General features: G+C 34.7%; 1 protein-coding gene across 1 annotated transcript; it reads left to right on the top strand.

The window, feature by feature from the left end:
• Nucleotides 1-3,489: 3,489 nt before the first annotated feature.
• On the top strand, nucleotides 3,490-13,689 carry LOC107752738 (trifunctional enzyme subunit alpha, mitochondrial-like). Its single transcript, XM_016568764.1, has 20 exons — nucleotides 3,490-3,605; nucleotides 4,463-4,504; nucleotides 5,006-5,076; nucleotides 5,161-5,294; nucleotides 5,404-5,542; nucleotides 5,781-5,900; nucleotides 5,996-6,098; nucleotides 6,621-6,743; nucleotides 6,915-7,033; nucleotides 7,127-7,183; nucleotides 7,442-7,551; nucleotides 8,710-8,844; nucleotides 10,144-10,315; nucleotides 10,399-10,485; nucleotides 10,559-10,699; nucleotides 10,789-10,857; nucleotides 10,995-11,190; nucleotides 12,556-12,670; nucleotides 12,821-12,966; nucleotides 13,082-13,689. Exons 1-20 carry the CDS (start codon nucleotides 3,539-3,541, stop codon nucleotides 13,225-13,227), a joined length of 2,292 nt encoding a protein of 763 aa, XP_016424250.1. The 5' UTR covers nucleotides 3,490-3,538; the 3' UTR covers nucleotides 13,228-13,689.

Genomic DNA, 13,689 nt, shown 5'->3' with positions numbered 1-13,689 from the left:
AAGAGCTGGGTTTGTTAAACCCAAGAACATTCAGTTCATCAGTTCATGCTGTGTTCTGTATATAATCCTGATATATAAAAAAATTAAAACAACTTTATTCATATGATGTATTTATTTTTTCATAAATCGTTTGTTATACTTCAAGAATATGCATATTCCTGGCATATTAGTGTGTTTTTAAAGACTCATTGCAGAAGTATGTTTGAGAGAGTTGGGTTTGTTAAACCCAACAACATTAGATTTAATGCTGTGTTCAATATATAAACCTGATATATAATTTTATTTTTAACTTTACAATATTTTGTATGTTGTTTCTTATTGATTGCTATATAGATAGATAGATAGATATTAAAAATGAAGACACTGATGCATATTAATAGGAGATGTTATTTTTCATAAATAGTTTAAATTATAATCCAAGAATATGCTAATTCATGTCGTATTAGGGTTTTTCTTTTTAATGAAACTATCATACACTTTTGCGAACAAATGCAGGCATACATGTTCAACAATGAGAAAAATTCCTATAATATTCCAATTTTGGCATCGTAAACATTTTTTAATTAAAGATTTTTGTGGTTTATTTCAAATATATTAAAGAATCCACAGAAATATATAATGTTTATTTATTGAAAACATTTATTTAAAAAAAGCATTTCTCTTTTTTTCTGCTTTACATACAATTTCATTCTCTTTTTAAATGAATAGTTAACCTAAAAATTCAAATTGGAATGAAATTAAAAAATGAATGGGTGCCGTCAGAATGAGAGTTAAAACAGCTGCTAAATTATCCATAACACTGCTTTCTCAAGTGAAAAAGTCATCTCGTCTAAGTCAGGTCGAGAAATATGCACAGATCAAGTACTGTTTTACAAGAGCAAACTGTTCTAAACAGTTCTCAACAAATATGTCAGTACATTTTGATGTGAGAAGACAACAGGGGATTGATGGATGTTCACTGGTGGAAGTATTATTGTGGATTATGAACTGGCATTGTGGTCAAAGGTTTTTAAATTTAAACACCTTAATGATAGATTTGTTTCTTACAAACATACAGCTTTTAATGTCACAAAATGTTCATTGATTGACTGGAGTTGTGTGGATTATTGCAATGTTTTTATATCATTCTGACGGCACCCATTCACTGCAAATGACCCATTAGTGAGCAAGTGATGTAATGCTACATTCTCCAAATCTGTTCTGATGATAAAACAAACTCAAATACATCTTGGATGACCTGGGGGGTGGGTAATTTTTCAGCAAATTTTTATTTTTGGGCAAACTATTCCTTTAAGATATGCTACAGTTTATTATTAAAATATGCATGATTATTATAGAACACATCTTTTTAGTCACGCTGCAAAAGGAACCTAATATTCTATTATTTGGTTTATGAGTCATCCATGTTACTGTCCCTGATTTAAACATGAGATGCAGCAGTCAGTGGTGTCCTCTCGCACAAAATGACAGCTTGCTCCTTGCACAGCTGTACAAACAGATCATGTCTTTAATGGACCTTGGAACCAACTGCACTCGTATAAAAGCACACAAACACTGAGATAAGTCTTTAGTAGGTTAAATTCTTTAAATAGATTTCTACTCTTGCACAGCCATGTGGAGGATCAGGGGATGTTTGTTATGAAACAACAGTATTGGGATAAGGGTGGGGAGCACTTAATGAGGGCAGTGTGATGCAATCAGTAAAGCAGTGTATGGGGCCCTGTTTCAGAACAATGGAGAATGGTTCTTATTCAGTCATTGCATAGTCTTCAAATCAATTCTCTAGGATAAGAGACCTGATGTGTGTCTACTATTGTAACAATTAATAATTGATTGACAGCTATGTCCTTTCATTATTTACTAAAGGCTCATTCACAGCAAGGGCACTAACTATAAAAATAACAATAAAGATATAGTGTTAGAAATCTTTGTAAATTTTAAGTAATAGCTGAATCCACAGCACAGTGGATTATTATTATTATTATTAAAATGTCTTTCAAAATGAAGGATAGAAATGTTGACAGCCAATCAGAATCCATCTTGCTTTAAAGAGCTTGAGAAGGACACAACTGCAGCACATGCTTATAAATAATAAACAGGATGTTGTCGTGTGTTAGTGGAAATATAGTTATCGTTATAGTTATCTTTGATTGTCCTTGGTGTGAGTGGGGATTAGTTGGTAATGCAAAAACGCAAATTGCTATCAAATTAACAACTCGCAACAATATCGTTCCCAAGTATTAGTAATATTTTGGTAATTTTGATTTATTGGCAACCTTGTAATCCCTTGCAATCACGATTAGGCTACTGCAGAAGAAAGGACGTCGAAGGGGAGAAAATTATGAGTTTTAATTTGGGGTGAACTATAACTTTAAGAAACATTAGTTACAACATAAGACATATAGCAAAGTCATAATAAAGACGAGTGCGGGAAATAAATACAGACTGTACAAACAATAGGTGGAGTAAATTACAAAAGTTAGTGCAATTACTAATGGCCTACCATGCACTGTGTGTTTTACAGAGATAATTTTATTGCGTGTTTGCCATCTTGTGGATGAACATTACATCGCAGGCTTTCAAGTAATTGCGGGGATTGTTATTAGTTATCCGGGTTATTGGTTGACTAAAGCAAACTAAATCCATTAAAAAAAAACTTGAAATAAAATAAAAGTTATCTGAAATAAAATATAACAAAAATTAAACTTATTTTATTACAGCTAGTTGCCAAGTCACGATTTTTATTTTCATTTAGTTTAAGTTGATGTACCTACCTAACTAAAAGTAAAACTGAAATAAAAATAAATTTAGGAATTAAAACATAAATATGTAACAGAAAATGAAATTATGACAGAAAATTCATTCAAAATACGAATAAAAACTAATATCTTAATGAAACAAAAATTTGCCTACATGCATTAAATGATCATAAACCACATGCACAAAGTCATATGTATGTAGATATATAAACTGGGGGTCCCTCTGTTGCTGATGTATTATTTCCTAAAGTGATGCAAAATTATATTTTCAGCATAACTTGTTGATTAAAAAGTTTAAAGTAAAATGTACATGAATTTCAAATGTGTTAGTAATAAATGTCCCTGTTTTGCTTTATCCATATGATTTGAGAAGCTAATTTAATTAGTAACCTATAATTATGCAGAAATATTTAATTCTATACAATGAATTAATTTAAATATTCATATAATTTAAATAATATAATATATCCACCCACACCACCATACCCCTAACCTTTGAAAATTATATATATATATAGGTTTAAATGAAAAAAAAAAAACACAACACACAACAAATATATATATTTATATATTTTTATTTTGTAATATATTTGTATATTATATATTTGTAATATACAAATTTTTTTTTTCACATCTTATACATTTAACTCATTACCTGAGGTAGAGTTGGTGGATTGCTCGTGATCAGCAGGTCTGTGGTGTGGTGTAGTCAAATGCATGTTTCCTCCTCCTCCAGTCTTCCGCCTGCTGTCTGTCATTACACACATTGACCTCCAAACATGGCCGGCGTACGAGCCCTCGGTTCCCTCTCCAGACTCACAACCAGAAGATATACCCTGTTTCCAGGTACTTCACTCATCCACAATCTTTTCTTACATTTCTTTACATCCCTATCGAATTTGGCTTTGACACTTGCATAAATAAACCACTTTGAAGAGTCATCTCAGTCATACTCCACTGTAACTTAGTAGCTTAGCTCAGCTGCTAATTAACTCAGGGTCTAGTGATGAATGTTTTGTGACTGTATAAGTTTCATGCTCGTGCATTTTGCATTGCAATAATATTACGGTGTACGCAACGAAATGCTAGCGTTTATAAATGCCGTTTTTATTTTATTAACAGTAGAGTTGGCGCTCTGGCATGCTGCTCCCATGCAGATTGCTAATACTGGCCATTATCTGTTAATGCATGACAAAACGTATCAATACAAATGTGTAAATATGCATATACATGTAATATAACGTGTTTAATATGGAGTCGTTCCCTCTGCCATTGAAAACTAGTGTAATCGGGTTTGTTTGGAAGAGACCTGCTACTTGGTTTCTATAATACGTAATATAAAAATTATTGTTAAATTATGACTAAGTCAGAATTGTTTACAGAGACACTTTGCATTCAATTCATAATGTTTCCATCATCATTGGGAAGTGTCTGACATTATCATTGTGGTTGTAGTGTAGGTTAAGGGGAAACGAGGTTAAAGTTCATCTGTTGACTGTAAGGTACTACTGGAGTAATGTCCTCTACAGGACGGTCTACATTCTTCTGTGTGTAATTTATCATCACTGACTTTCAACTTATCCTGGCTTGACCCTCACTGGTTAGAGGTCTTTTATATTTGGTATTATGACTTCTGTGACCCTTCCGTGATTTTACCTTCACATATTCATCACTATTAACTTTTTTTTTTTCATCCAATAAAGGTGTCACCAGACGGACCTTTAGAGTTGCTGCTTGTATGATGGGTAAAATCATTATATATTACATATAAAATAAAATTAAAGTGTGTGTGACATACATACATACATACATATTGATAAAAGATGAGATGCCCCATTTTGGGGACCGCATCAAGTGATTTTATATACACAGAAAGCATATTAAATGCTTCTAAATGTGTCTACTTTAATGTTTCAAATAATGTTTGTGAAAACAAAATGTCAAAATATTATATATTTATATTATATATTTATAATTTAAAAAAAGCTGTATTAAAGTCTTATTGTTTTGATGCTTTTTCGTATTTGATCCAAATATAATATACACACACATAAATATGCACAACAAAAAATATGTATAAATGGTATAACAATTATATAAATACAAATTATAAATGTATATATATTTATGTTTGTGTGTATGTATATGTATATTATGTATAACATTTATTTTGTGTTTTTTATATTCTCAATTATTTCATGTATTGATTGGTTTTTCATTTTCATGTCTTTTCGATGTTTCCTCAGCTCATACACATGTGAACTATGAGATCAAGGGAGATGTAGCTGTGATCCGTATGAATGACCCCAGTGCACGGGTAATAATTATCTCCTCAAAACCATGCATTTATGCATTCAAAATGATATTATAATCTGTCATAATGTGTTTTTGTGGTGTCTAGGTCAATACGCTGTCTGTTCAAGTGCAAAGGGAGATGGCAGAAGTTATGGATGAGATTTGGGGAAACAATGCTGTCCAGAGCGTTGTTCTCATCTCATCCAAACCCGGCAGCTTCATTGCAGGGGCAGACCTTAAGTTAGTATCAGGATTCATAATATGTTTATTAGCTGATTGTTGTGATCATCATCAAATACATTGCTGATATCTTGCATGTTTTTTTTTTTTAACTGTACCATGTATTTAGCATGATTCAAGCCTGTAAGACTGCAGAGGAGGTCACTTTCCTTTCTCAAGAGGGCCAGAAGATGTTTGAGAAGATTGAGAAGTCTCCTAAGCCTATAGTCGCTGCCATTAATGGATCATGCCTTGGTGGAGGATTAGAGGTATTGGATTTGTGTGTATTTTTAGTCATTTTCTTCTTCCACATGGTGAGCAAATTTTGGACCTAATTTTTAGAAATTTTCTGGATATGGTTTTATCATTTGTTGATGATTATTAGTTATACAAACAATAAATTAGATAACTGAGAAGCAAATAACCTAAATTCAGCACTAAAATTGAGTTAGCATTTAGTTCTACAGAAAAAATACAGTGTTGATATTGTGTATTTTGTCTTTGTAGTTTGCCATTGCCTGTCAGTACAGAATAGCCACCAAGAGTAAGAAGACGGTTCTGGGCTGCCCTGAGGTCATGCTCGGCCTTCTGCCTGGAGCTGGAGGAACACAGAGACTGCCTAAAATGGTCAGTGATATGCCAACATCACATTTAGTAATGATTCTCTTGATTGATTCTTCACAACTGAAGTCTGATTGTTTTTGCACATTTGTTTTATACAGCTTGGTCTTCCCAGTGCCTTTGATATGGTGCTAACAGGAAGGAGCATCCGTCCAGATAAAGCCAAGAAAATGGGACTGGTTCACCAGCTGGTGGATACTCTCGGTAAAACAATTTCTGTATATGTGTATGTAAAACAGTAATTTGTAATTACAGTAATAAACGTTGCAATTGTGTATGTAAAACAGTAATATTGTGAAATATTATTACAATTTAAATGAACCTTTTCTGTTTGAATGTAGTTTAAAAAAAAATCTTCAGTAATATATATATATATATATATATATATTAATATTGATATTATATATCAAAATATTTTTGGCAACCATAATATATATTTTTTAATAAATAGAAAGATCAAAAGAACAGTATTTATTTGAAATATATGTTTTTGGATAAGCATTAAAGTCTTGCCTGTCACTTTTGATCTATTTATTACATCCTTGCTGAATGAAATTATTAATTTATAAAAACAACATTTAATAATTTATTTTAAAAAAACAGGGCCTGGATTGGAAATCATTCTAATATTCTGATTTGTGACCCTGCACCACAAAACCAGTCATAAGGGTCAATTTTTCAAACATCATCTGAATAAAAGCTGAATAAAGAAGCTTTCCATAACAGGGCCTGGATTGAAGAGTCCAGAGGAGAGGACCATTGAATACTTGGAGGAAGTAGCTGTGGAGGCTGCCAGAGGGCTTGCTAAGAAGCAAATCCCACTTACCAAAGAAAAGGGCTTGATGCAGAGTAAGTGTTTGCAATAGTCAAATTAGTTGTCAGTTATGTGTCTAAAATAATTTTAAACCGACAATTTAATGAGGTTTTTGCGTAGTTAAGATTAAAACTGTTAATCTATTGCAAGATTAAGACTATTGCCTTTATACACCATAATTCATATATCTAATTATTTCCTTGCAGAAATTCAAGACTACGTCATGAGTTACCCGTTTGTGAGACAGCAAATCTACAATACAGTTCAGAAGAAAGTCATGAAACAGACCAAGGGTCTGTACCCTGCCCCACTGAAAATAATTGAAGTATGATATTTGTTATTCTGTGCTCAATGGTGATATGTTATCATAAATCATGGTAGAAATAGAAATTTATGTTCTGCTTGTTTTCTCTTTCAGTGTGTGAAGGCTGGTCTAGAACAGGGTCCGACTGCGGGTTACCTGGCTGAGTCACAGGTGCTGTGAAATTGTTCAATATCCCATAAATTATTGCACTTGACTACACATCTCTTGCTTTTTTTCCCCTCAAAACCTCACCCGCATTTCTGACCAGGTGTATTTTTCAGGAAGATTTTGAACTTTGCAACTGAAAGCATGCTGAATTATCTGTCGGTTTTCATTTAATGATAATATTGGGTTAATGCAGGCTGTGGTTAAAATGAAAGACAATGTATAGTATTAAAATTTAATATGCCCTCTTTATCTCCATTTCAGAATTTTGGCAAGTTAGCCATGACCCCTGAGTCTAAAGCACTTATTGGCCTTTACCACGGTCAGGTCACATGCAAGAAGAATCGATTCGGAACCCCTGAAAAGGAAGTAAAGTATGTGTATTCTTACTCTATTATCATGTGTAAATTTATAAGGTAGATTGACAGTTGCTGCATGACTTAATTTAAAATGCAGCTACTTAAAGCTGCAGTCCGTAACTTTTTTTGGTTAAAAATGATCCGAAATCAGTTTTTGAGCAAGTACATAACCAGCCAGTGTTCAAAACTATCTCCTTACCTTAGCCCAGTTCACAACAGCAATCTTATAATGTTTTTTTATTTGAGTGGTACTGGTAGGTTTTCATGGGAAATTCGAGCATGCCGCTGCATCATTACGCCACTGTAAACATAAAGAAGTAGTCCCGGCTAGTGGGCTATATCACATGTGAGGATGCTGCAGGTGGCGGATCGTTTACAGCCTTTTCTCACAGCATCTGGAATAATTAAATTTATCATTTTGATGGCGGATTTTAATCCAGAAAGGATTATGTGTTTATGAAACACATGTAAGTGACTGAAATTAGATTATATTCGCGTTTTACATGTGCATCTGATTACAGATAACCTACATGGGATCACACAAGTTATGTATTTTAAAGAGAACAATTTGCTTTTTGTGTTAAAACTATTTCAATATGAAATTGAAATGATATGACAATTAGAGATTAGACTGTACAGAAATTGTAACGCTAATACACACCACATACACATAGTCACGCAATGCTGATGTTGTTAACATTAACAATTTGAGAAGAAAGTATAACAATAATAATAATTTGCACAGTTTGATGTGATATGAGCTAACCGATCGTTAGATTGAATCAACATTGGTAGCATGATTGTAATGCTTTGTAACTTTTGGTCAGAACAAAAGTGACAGACTTGTTACTTGTTCAGATGACAATATCCAGTGAAAATTCTTATTTGGGTCATATACTGTATTCCAAGATGTAGGCTAGAATCTGTGATTCCGAAGAACAGGATCCACACCAGTGCGGTGACTAACAGCCACACATCAAAACATTAGATTCATCCGCGCTGGAGCTGTGCCGACGCACAACCCACATAAAGAAAATAATTCTGCAAATAACTGCAATTGCAGCTTTCAAACAGAGATTGACAAAGAGGCAAAACTTACGGATTGCAGCTTTAATGATTTATCTTTATTGCTTGTAAAATAGTAATGAATCTTTCTTGATTTTCTGTTTGTAGAACACTTGCTATCTTGGGAGCAGGGCTGATGGGTGCTGGCATTGCTCAAGTGTCTGTAGATAAAGGCATTCACACCATTCTTAAGGACACTACACTGGAGGGACTCAGTCGTGGAGAGCAGCAAGTCTATAAAGGGTGAGTATTAAAGGGATAGTTCACCCAAAAATGAAAATTCTGTCATTAATTACTCACCCTCATGTTGTTTCAAACCCGTAAGAACTTTGTTCATCTTCGGAAAACAAATGAAGTTATTTTTGATGAATTCCGAGAGCTTTCTGACCCTCCGATAGACAGCAATGCAACTGAAACATTCAAGGCCCAGAAAGGTAGTAAAGACATTATTGTTAAAATAGTCCATGTGACAGCCATAATTTTATGAAGCTATGAAAATACTTTTTGTGCACAAAGAAAAAAAAACTTTATTAATCGATTTCTTATTTTCCGTGAGAGTATCAAGACGCATGCGTGTGCATTCCTCTGCTTGTAAACAAGCCGCAGCACATCCAGGTTGTACGCCCACAACGCTGGCTCCTGCGTCAGCAACACCACATGCATATCGTGTTGCTCTCATGAACGTGCAGCGAAGACTGACACGAAAGAGAAGAAATTGTTGAATAAAGTTGTTAATTTTGTTTTCTTTGCGCACAAAAAGTATTCTCGTAGCTTCGTAACATTGAGGTTGAACCACTGATGTCACATGGACTATTTTAATGATGTCCGTGCTACGTTTCTGGGCCTTGAACGTGTCAGTTATCAGAAAGCTCTCAGATTTCATCAAAAGTATCTTAATTTGTGTTCCGAAGATGAATGAAGGTCTTACGGGCTTGGGATGACATGAGGGTGAGTAATTAATGACAGAATTTTCATTTTTGGGTGAACTATGCCTTGAAGTATACTGAACTAATGAATTAAAAAATGAACTAGATCAAACCTTTAAAGGAGAAGTTCAACCAGAAATATAAATTGTCATGTTGTTCCAAACATGTATGTCTTCAGTTGATCTTTGAAACACAAATTAACAAATTTTTCTTGAAATCTGTGTAAAAAAAAAATATGGTTATGTGAATAAAAGCCTAAATTAAATCTGTTCATCATATAAAGTGATTGTATCTTTTCACAAAACTTGGATTAGAATGCTCGATTCATATGGATGTTTTTTTACACCTTTATGACCCGTTTTGGAAGTTTTGGTTTCCTGGACTTTCAGTGGAGGGACAAATCTCTTAAATTTCATTAACAATGTATTTCTGTTTTGAAGGTTAATCAAAGACTTATGGGTTGAATTTTCATTTTTGTTTAAACTATTCCTTTAAGCTAAGTTAAAGCTGCTTTGATGGTGGGAGACGAGCATTTTTTTTTTCTTTTTTTTTCTTTTTTTATTCTGTTTTTATATTTTATTAGATTTGTTTAATTGTATATTTATTTTATTTTCAGGCTAAATGACAAGACTAAGAAGAAGAGTATAACATCATTCGAAAGGGACAGTTTTCTCTCCAACCTAACTGGACAGCTTGACTACAATGGCATTAATAAAGCTGACATGATCATTGAAGCTGTTTTTGAGGACCTGAGCATCAAACACAAAGTCCTAAAAGAAGTTGAAGCAGTAAGTTAATATCTAACAAGACTGAGATTTCAAATTCTCCTAAATACTAAAGCTTTGATGATACCATATGTTCCTCATTCCAGGTGATTCCTCCACACTGTATATTTGCTACCAACACATCTGCTTTACCAATCAAAGATATTGCAGCTGTCAGCAAGCGACCTGAAAAGGTAAGAAACTTGAGTTCTTGACCACCATGTGAAGTTTAGAGACGATCTGGAACATGTTACTGTTTTGTTTCAGGTAATTGGAATGCACTACTTTTCTCCAGTTGACAAGATGCAGCTACTGGAGATCATCACCACTGATAAAACCTCTAAGGACACAACAGCCTCAGCGGTGGCGGTCGGCCTGAAGCAAGGCAAAGTCATTATCGTCGTTGGGGTGAGACAGAGATTTTCAAAATGTACATTTTATGGGTCTGTAATCCATTAAAATGTTTTTGAATAACAAATTGCAATGTCTGTCTTCAGGACGGACCAGGTTTCTACACCACCAGATGTTTAGCTCCCATGTTGGCTGAGGCAGTGCGTGTATTGCAGGTTTGTGTATTTCCTTCTAAATTATTCATTTATTCCCATCTGCTGTAAAAGTGTTCTATATAAAAACCAGGCTATGATGACACTCTTAATAGTATCATGCCTAGTAATATGCAGATCTTTGTATTTTCTACATACAGGAAGGTGTCGACCCCAAGAAGCTGGATTCCCTGACCACAGGCTTTGGCTTTCCTGTTGGTGCTGCAACCCTGGCTGATGAAGTGGGCATTGATGTGGCAGCTCATGTGGCTGAAGACCTCGGCAAGGCCTTCGGCTCCAGATTTGGAGGGGGAAATGTCGAGTTTTTGAAGAGCATGGTGGACAAAGGATTTAAAGGTACATTCTTTAGCTTAAGGACAAAGTATACTTCAGTTTTGATGTGAACGTGTTTGCATACAGCTCAACCTTCAAAATAGGATGTGCGAACGCATGGATCGATCTCCAAAGATCAGTTTTCAAAAGCACAAGCATAAAATAACGTTTGAAAAATTTAAGTTGTAATTACTGGAAAATAATGATATTAAATCATAATAAAATAATAATAATATTTGTGAAAGTAATAAAATTAAATACTTGAATATAAATTAGAAAATGTACAAAATATTTGTTCAATACAGTTAATTTATCATAAGTTTTCTTATGTATTTGTTTTATTTTGGTAGTGTTCATTTATCTATTTTGTCAGCAGTTAAATACTCATTTAAAGGGATATTTCGCCCAAAAATTAAAATTGTCATTAATTACTCACCCTCATGTCGTTCCAAACCCGTAAGACCTACGTTCATCTTCGGAACACAAATTAAGATATTTTTGATGAATTCTGAGAGCTCTCTGGCCCTCCTATAGACAGCAAGGATCCTAACACGATCAAGGCTCAGAAACTAAGCAAGGAGATTGTTAAAATAATCCATGTGACATCCGTGGTTCAACAGTAATTTTACGAAGCTACGAGAATACTTTTTGTGCGCAAAGAAAAAGTATTCTCGTAGCTTCGTAAATTACGGTTGAACCACTGATGTCACATGTAATTAATGACAGAGTTTTCATTTTTGGGTGAACTATCCCTTTAAGGCTTAATCTTTAGCGGCCTTTAGTGACCTTAACATGTTCGGTATAATTTGTCATAAATATTTCTTCTCAATTCGCAATTAGGCCGTAAATCAGGTAAGGGCTGCTACATCTACCAGCCTGGACTTAAACGCAGGGATGTGAACACAGAAGCTCTGGAGATTTTGGAATCATACAAGCTGACGCCAAACGCTGCACCCAAAAATTAAAATTGTCATTAATTACTCACCCTCATGTCGTTCCAAACCCGTAAGACCTACGTTCATCTTCGGAACACAAATTAAGATATTTTTGATGAATTCTGAGAGCTCTCTGGCCCTCCTATAGACAGCAAGGATCCTAACACGATCAAGGCTCAGAAACTAAGCAAGGAGATTGTTAAAATAATCCATGTGACATCCGTGGTTCAACAGTAATTTTACGAAGCTACGAGAATACTTTTTGTGCGCAAAGAAAAAGTATTCTCGTAGCTTCGTAAATTACGGTTGAACCACTGATGTCACATGTAATTAATGACAGAGTTTTCATTTTTGGGTGAACTATCCCTTTAAGGCTTAATCTTTAGCGGCCTTTAGTGACCTTAACATGTTCGGTATAATTTGTCATAAATATTTCTTCTCAATTCGCAATTAGGCCGTAAATCAGGTAAGGGCTGCTACATCTACCAGCCTGGACTTAAACGCAGGGATGTGAACACAGAAGCTCTGGAGATTTTGGAATCATACAAGCTGACGCCAAACGCTGCTATGTAAGTTGTTCAGACTCTTTAGTTTCAATTCATAAAGTAACATTTTATCAGGACAGATGCAGTGCTATTGTTCTGTAGTAGGGTAATTCATCATTTTTCATCCAAGAAGGAAAAAAAAGCATCCCTGCTGCTTTCTGTCTCTCCACCCAGATCTTCAGACTCAGATATTCAGTACAGGTTGGTGTCCCGTTTTGTGAATGAGGCTGTTCTGTGTTTGCAAGAGGGAATCCTTGCCAATCCAGTGGAGGGTGACATTGGGGCCGTGTTCGGTCTCGGCTTTCCACCCTGCCTTGGAGGTGAGAGTCCAAAGTCTAGATTTACTTTGATTTAAGCTTATCCTTAAACTGCAAAAGAAATTTTAAAGGATAATGTGCATTCATTCCCATCATTATGATAATTATCTAATTGCAGGACCCTTCAGGTTTGTGGACAGCTTTGGTGCAGACAAACTTGTGGAGAAGATGAGAAAGTTTGAGGAGGTCTTTGGGAACCAGTTTACGCCTTGTCAGCTGCTGCTCGATCACGCCAAGGATCCGAGCAAGAAATTTCACAAGTGACTTTAGCCGTCATGTGCCATTACTACTTCTTTGAAGTTTCAGAGATTTACGTGGAAAACAAGCAATCGCGATTGTGCACTTAAAGCGAGAATACAGAATGTGAAGTGCCTTTTTGTTCCTTAAAACGGACATAATACATTACAATATGAAACATCACTTTTCCCGTAAGATGCCATGTGCTTGACTAATATTCAGGTAGACTTTGGCCAAGCGATAGCCTTTTACTGAATTAAATGAATTCGTTTTTGAGTTGTTTTTGTATATTAATGAACTCTTAAGGTGAAATTGTTTTCTAATGATTGTGTACAAACTGTACAGGCAGAGACATCAGGCCTACTGCTCTTCCTCATGTTTTCTAGGATATAGTCCAAAAGCACTTGTCTAAAATAACTGTTTTAATTTCAGTGAGCTTTGATGCTCATAAAAAATGAATGTCGGTGAATTAAATGAAATGCTCAAGTC

This window comes from Sinocyclocheilus rhinocerous, unplaced genomic scaffold (genome assembly GCF_001515625.1).
Source record: "Sinocyclocheilus rhinocerous isolate Xijiao unplaced genomic scaffold, SAMN03320098_v1.1 scaffold61, whole genome shotgun sequence".
In the NCBI taxonomy this organism is placed as follows: domain Eukaryota; kingdom Metazoa; phylum Chordata; class Actinopteri; order Cypriniformes; family Cyprinidae; genus Sinocyclocheilus; species Sinocyclocheilus rhinocerous.
This window is presented reverse-complemented; position numbering and strand designations above follow the sequence as displayed.

Coding starts and splice junctions, on each gene's coding strand:
- LOC107752738 (XM_016568764.1), top strand. CDS start 3,539: ATGGCCGGCGTACGAGCCCTCGGTTCCCTCTCCAGACTCACAACCAGA. Junction 3,606..4,462: donor AAGATATACCCTGTTTCCAG/GTACTTCACTCA, acceptor CATCCAATAAAG/GTGTCACCAGACGGACCTTT. Junction 4,505..5,005: donor AGTTGCTGCTTGTATGATGG/GTAAAATCATTA, acceptor ATGTTTCCTCAG/CTCATACACATGTGAACTAT.